Source organism: Chrysochloris asiatica, unplaced genomic scaffold, assembly GCF_000296735.1.
Source record: "Chrysochloris asiatica unplaced genomic scaffold, ChrAsi1.0 scaffold00109, whole genome shotgun sequence".
NCBI lineage: Eukaryota > Metazoa > Chordata > Mammalia > Afrosoricida > Chrysochloridae > Chrysochloris > Chrysochloris asiatica.
In genome coordinates this window covers 3,374,098-3,380,649 of record NW_006408627.1, presented here as the reverse complement: position 1 = coordinate 3,380,649, position 6,552 = coordinate 3,374,098, and the positions used below count along the sequence as shown (strand labels likewise).

At 38.6% G+C, this 6,552-nt stretch overlaps 1 protein-coding gene across 2 annotated transcripts in view; it reads left to right on the top strand.

The window, feature by feature from the left end:
- WDFY3 (WD repeat and FYVE domain containing 3) overlaps window positions 1–6,552 on the top strand; it is a 255,203-nt gene that overhangs the window by 109,386 nt on the left and 139,265 nt on the right. For both annotated transcript variants that reach the window (XM_006867730.1, XM_006867731.1), the window contains exons 25-27: window positions 4,356–4,429; window positions 4,516–4,677; window positions 5,840–5,934. In XM_006867730.1, coding sequence (XP_006867792.1) covers window positions 4,356–4,429; window positions 4,516–4,677; window positions 5,840–5,934 — 331 coding nt within the window. The remainder of the gene's footprint in view (window positions 1–4,355; window positions 4,430–4,515; window positions 4,678–5,839; window positions 5,935–6,552) is intronic.

Genomic DNA, 6,552 nt, shown 5'->3' with positions numbered 1-6,552 from the left:
CAATATGTCAGAAGTATGAGAGGTGGAGTTTCATTTTGAATTCCAAAGCCATGGCTGTTTTCATCACCTTTGTGTCCTGCCACCAGAATGGTACCTAGCACTTGACTGGTGATATCAAAGGCCCTAACTTGTCTTATCCACACCTACTGAAAGTTGTTTTGTCCATTAGTGAATCCTAACAAACAGCCCATTTGCCCTAATTGCTTTCTTGAAACTATTTTTCAAAGTTTATTGTCATCTTTCTTCTAAACAAACATCCGTGGCTTTTGCACATTCCTCAGTACACGCACCTCTCTAGCATCTCATGTGGTCTGTTTCCCGCCTCTTGCAACTCCGAGTTCTAGTGTTATGTTTCAGGCATCACAGTCCTGGTTACATTTCTATCATTACTTTTCTGGTGACATAGTCTTCAGTATTTAATATAAAAGAATCTGTCTTCACTTTATCATCTCCTTTTATTTTTTCTCTTCCTTTAGATTCGCACACCCTCACCTCAGTATGGCATGGATTCTCAAATCTAAATCTTTAGCCTGTACATCTGAACTCCAGACTTACTTTGCTTGCTCAGCATTTCCATTTTTATGTCCTTCTTTCTAACTTCTCTGTTTCTATTAATAACATCACCATTGTTTCTGTCACTAAGGCTTAAAATGGGAAAATCAGTCTCTGTCACAGTCTATAAAACAATTTAAACCATGTACACTTTCTACTTCTGTATGTCATATCATTTACATTTCCTGTTTCTTATTGTTCCATCGCAATTCAATACATAATCAGTATTCTCTGAAATAGATCAGACATATAATCAAGATGTATTGATAATTACTGTTGATTGGAAACAAAGAGGAGGTGGAAAATATGGCCTTTGGTGAGTGAAACGATTCTGGAGATTGCATTGTATAATTTTGCATGACTTGTTCATTGCAAATACCTTTCAAATCAGCATAAAAGATACCTATTCATACGGGCCTCACCAGATGGAATACACAGAAATCAAATGGACTACCTCTGTGGGAAGAGACGGTGGAAAAACTCCATGTCATCAGTCTAAACAAGGCCAGGGACAGACTGTGAAACAATCAATCAATTTGCTTCTATTCAGGCTTATGCTGAAGCTGGAGAAAATTAAAACAAGTACACAAGAGCCAAAATTTAACCTTGGACAAATCCTACCTGAGTTTTAGAGATCATCCTGAGAACAGATTTGATGCCTTAGACAGTAATGCTCGAAGACCAGAATTGTGGGATAACATCAAAAACATCATCCAGGAAGAAAGCAAAAGATCATTGATAAGAGAAGAAAGAAGGAAAAGACCAAAATGGTGTTAGAAGCAACCCTGAAATTTGCTCTTCAGCATAGAGATGCTATAGAAAATGGAAAAAATGAGAACATAAAAGCTGAATAGAAATTTTCCAATGTTAGCTCAAGAAGACAAACTCAAGTATTAAAATGAAATACACAAAAATGTGGAGTTCTAAAATCAAAAGGGAAGAACACATTCAGTATTTCTCAAGCTAAAAGAACTGAAGAACAAATTTAGCCTCAACTTACAATATTGAAGGAAAACTGGTATGGCACTATGGTAAAATGCACTGGACTGCAAAGTCAGTTTGAAATGCAAGGTTGGCAGTTCAAGCTTACCAGCTGCTACTGGTAAATCTTATGAGTCAGAACTGATTTGATGGCACCTAACAATACCAACCATCATGGACAAAATGAGTGATGCAGAAAGTATCAAAAGAAGATGGATGGAATACATAGTCACTGTACCAAAAAGAAATGGTTAATGTTCAACCATTTCAAAAAGTGTAGTATATGATCAACAGTCGATGGTACTGAAGAAAGAAGGTCAAGGTGCAATGAAGGCATTGGCAAAGAACAAGGCTCCAGGAGTTGATGGAATATAAATTGGAATCTTTCAGTAGACTGATTTAGCACTGAAATCACCCATTCATCTATGCCAATAAATTTGGAAGATAGCTCCCTGGTCAACAGATTGGGAGAAGTCCATATTTGTGCCCATTCAAAATACAGGTGACCCAACGGAATGCAGAAATCATCGACAATATCATTAATATCACATGTACGTAAAACAATGGCTACAACAGTACTTTGACAGGTAACTGCCAGAGGTTCAAGCCAGATTTAGACAAGGACATAGAATGAGGGATATCTTTGCTGACATCCGCTGGATCTTGAATGAAAGCAGAGAATGCCTGTGTTTTATTGACTATGTAAAGATTTTTGATTGTGTGGATTATGACAAGCTATGGACAACATTGCGGAGAATGAGTATTCTGGACCAATTAATTGGGCTCATGCAGAACCTGTACATAAACCCAAAGGCAGTTATTTGAACAGAATAAAATGGTTTAAAACTAGGAAAGGTATGCATTCTTTCACCGTACTTAATTCAATGTGTACATTGAGCAAATAATCCAAAAAGTTGGATTATATGAAGAAGAACATGACATTATGATTACAGGTAGACTCATTAACAACCTGTGATATGCACATGAGAACACATTGCTTCTGAAAGTGAAGAGGACTTAAAGTACTTATTGTTGAAGATCAAAGACCATAGTCTTCAGTATGGGTTGCCCCTCAATGTAAAGAAAACAAAAATCCTCTCCACAGGACCATTAAATAATATCATGATAAATGGGTAGAAATTGAAGTTGTTAAAAGATTTCATTTTGCTTGGATCCAGTATCAACAGCTGTCAAGAAATCAAAACGACATACTGCATTAGATAAATCTGCACGAGACCTTTTTAAAGTGTTCAAGAGTGGAGATACCAGTTTGAGGAGTAAGGTGTGCCTGATCCAAGGATTTTCAGTAGCTTCATTTGCATGCGAAAGTTAGACCTTGAATAAGGAAAAAGACCGTAGAAGAATTGATGAATTTGAGTTATGGTGTTAGAGAAGAATATTAAAATTCCTCAAATTGCCAGAAAAACAAACCAATCTGTGTTGGAAAAAGTACAGTCGGATGTCCCTTAGAGGCCAGGGTCGTGGTACTTTGTCTTTCCTTCTTCTGACATACTATCAGGAGGCACTAGTCCCTGGAGAAGAACGTGCTAAATAAAATGGAGGGTCAGTGAGAAAGAAGAAGACCCGCGACAAGATGGATTGGCACAGTGGCAGCAGCAATGGGCTCAAGCTTAACCACTATAAAGGTGTCACAGGACCTGGCAGTATTTCATTCTGTTGTGCATAAGGTTGCTATGAGACTGCAGTCCCAAGCCTAGGTGTTCTACTCCTGATGACACTACCCAACTCCCATGTATAGCAAGGCTCTTCACTCTTGTTGGTGGGAGTGTAAGTTACTCTCAGTCCTCTGAGCTCTAGTAATGTCTTGGTGTGCTACCTTCCAGTGAGTCTTGCCCCAATTTCACCGAGTTACACCCTGCACAAGAGATTAGTTTCAGTCAGTGCTTCAAGGGGAAGTGCCTATAGATCTCAAGTGCTCTAGCTGTTCAGCATTCTCTTTCCAGTGTCCTGCCATCCAAATTCAAGCTGTCCCCACAGTCCCAAACTCTTTGAGTTCTCAGGTCACTGAGACCTCCCTGTGCGGTCACCTGGAAACTACCTGTAGGCAGTAAACTGGAGCAGTTGTAGGGCTCACTTAATATGTTATTTCAAGCTTACCAGTTATTTACTATGGGAGGGTCGTACCCATAGCAATTTTTCTTCTATGATCAGAAGCAGAAATCCTAGCAGTTTCATAGCACTTTACCAAATAAAGGATAATAAAGCTTGTTGTTGTTGTTAATTGCCATAGGGTTGTTTCCAACCCATAACAACAACAACCCTCTATAGGCTGTCTGAAAAGCAGCTGGTGTGTTTGAACTGCAGACCTTTTCGTTAATTGTCCAGTAGCTTATCTTACAGTGCCACATCAGGAAACCTTTAATAAACTGTTCTTGTTGTTAAGTGCCTTCAAGTCAATTCTGACCTATAGAGAACCCTGTATAGGGTTTTCAGGAGTGAAGGGTGAACTTGAACCACTGACCTTGCAGTTCAGGTTGACTTTGCCATCCAGCACGTTAACCCACAGCACCACACCAGGACTCTTTAATAAAGTAGTGGTAATCAGTTAATGTCGTGGCGTGGCGTGGCGCTGTGGGTTAATGCACCAGACTGCAAAGTCATTTGAACTGCAAGGTTGGTGGTTCAAGCTCACCAGCTGATCCTCGAAAACCCTATACAGGGTCTCTATGGGTCAGAGTCGACTCAACAGCACTTAACAACAACAGTCAGTTAATTACATAAGTGAAATAAGGTTCATGAGCTGTATTTTGTTGGTATTGTTTAACCTTTAACTTACCACTATTCTTTATTTTTAATTATAGGTCTGGCTCCATGCACCATATGAACTTCATCTTTCCTTATTTGAACATTTCATTGAACTCCTCACAGAGTCCAGGTATCCGCTAATACCTAACATATAATTAGTTGTGCATTTAGAGAAAAGGTGATAGTCCAGTTTATAAAATGTTCATTCTCTTACAGTGAAGCTTCAAAGAATGCCAAATTGATGAGAGAATTCCAGCTAATCCCAAAGCTGCTGCTGACTCTCCGAGACATGTCTTTATCCCAGCCCACCATTGCTGCTATTGGTAACGTGCTGAGCTTCCTCCTGCAAGGTCTTCCTAGCAGCAATGATCTGCTCAGGTAGGGACAGTCTCCCTGTTCATGTTGTTACTAACCGGGAGTGCCAATGGTATGAATGTTATAACACCAGTAATGGTTATCAAGATACTTTGTCATCATGGAGAACATGTATGTCTCACTGTCTTTATAAACAAAGTCAGTTGATGCCACCACTAGTAAATAGTAAAGTAGTACTCATGGTTAAAAAAACGTGGAAATAAGACCAGTGAGACTGAAAGGGCTGGACATAAAAATGTTCAGTGTGGAAATTCTCAGTCTCTCCCCTGAGCCCTGCAATTTCTCAGGTCCATCAGCACATACATACATGCATATACCTGCACTCATACACACACACACCTCATATTACCTATGCCATTTCTGTCTGAATTTGTTCTGTGCCTCCTGAACAGATCACAATACAAGGAAGTTCAAAAAGTTCATGAAAAAATAGAATTAAAAGATAATGGAATTTGTCCACAAATTTGTTTTTTCAGCCCTTTCATACATTTTTCTTGCCTTCAAAACATTTGTGTTGGTGGTGTTAATGTGCCATCAAGTTGGTTCCAACTCATAGCGGCCCTTTATAGGGTTTCTGAGGAGTGACTGGTAGGTTTAAACTGCCAACTTTGTGGTTAAGTAGTCCAGTGCTTATCCTACAGCGCCACACCAGGACTCATAAGTATTATTTTGCAAGGAGAGAATTGTTTGTACTTTTCGTGTAATCTCCCAGGGACCTGAGGTGAGATCATACCTACTAGTAAGGATATTCCCAGCTGACTGATCTCTGATTTCTGTAGCATATCTGTTTACTTTTACATTCATTTACTTCAAAAACTTTTTTTTTTTTTTAACTCCTTAGTGACAGATACAAAACCCTATACAGGGTCGCTATGGGTTGTTACCTACTCGATAGCACTTAACAACAACAACAAATGTCTATAAGAAGTATTGGTGTGGTGCTGTAGGATAAGCACTGGACTACTAACTTCAAGGTCTGTGGTTCAAATCCAGCAGTCACTGGAAACCCTATACAGGAACTAAGTCGACGGCACTTAGTAACAATAAAAGTCTATAGTATTTTAGTTAAAATAGGAAATGCTGTTTTGTCTTTTATTTGGTTGAATTTTGTTTGAGGGAAGAGGAAAATTTTAAATTCATACACCTTTTTTGTTCTTATTAAAAGGTTTGGCCAGTTTATTTCTTCTACCTTACCAACCTTTGCAGTTTGTGAGAAATTTGTAGTTATGGAGATAAATAATGAAGAGAAACTTGACACAGGTAAGTCAGTTCTGGAGCTTGAAAAAAAATATTAGCCAATTATTTGCTCTGCTTTCTTCTAGCATAAGATATACTCGAATTCTATGCAATAATATTACTTTCTGTAGATGTTACTTTTCTGGTCTTTCACAGATGGATTTGTCATATATCGATACAATCTGCAGTCTGTGCAATATATAGATTATCTAGTGATGAAGTACAGCATTACCTAGAAGATTTAATAGTCTGTACATTTACTTCAAAATTAAGATCTTCCATGTTTTCACAGGATTCTTCATGTTTTTCAACTTTTTATTGTGAATTGAGTGAATGTGTGTAGACAAGATCATCAGCTTTACATTCAACAAATCATTCAATGATTACAGCCCCCTCACTGTAGCAACAGTTACCCTCATTTCCTTTGTGTGGTTCCCCATTTCCATTAAATATTTCACAAACAAGCAAAGTAAAATATTTGATGCACACATACAAATCAAAAGATATGTATTCATTGAAATATCCAAAGGGCACATTCTGCAGCTAGCCTCCTGCCCCCAGACAAACAGTGTTACTCAGTCTATGGGTCTAGAGCCCATGGTTGCTCTGTCTCTCCATGCCAACCCCTCTGCCACCGTCTCT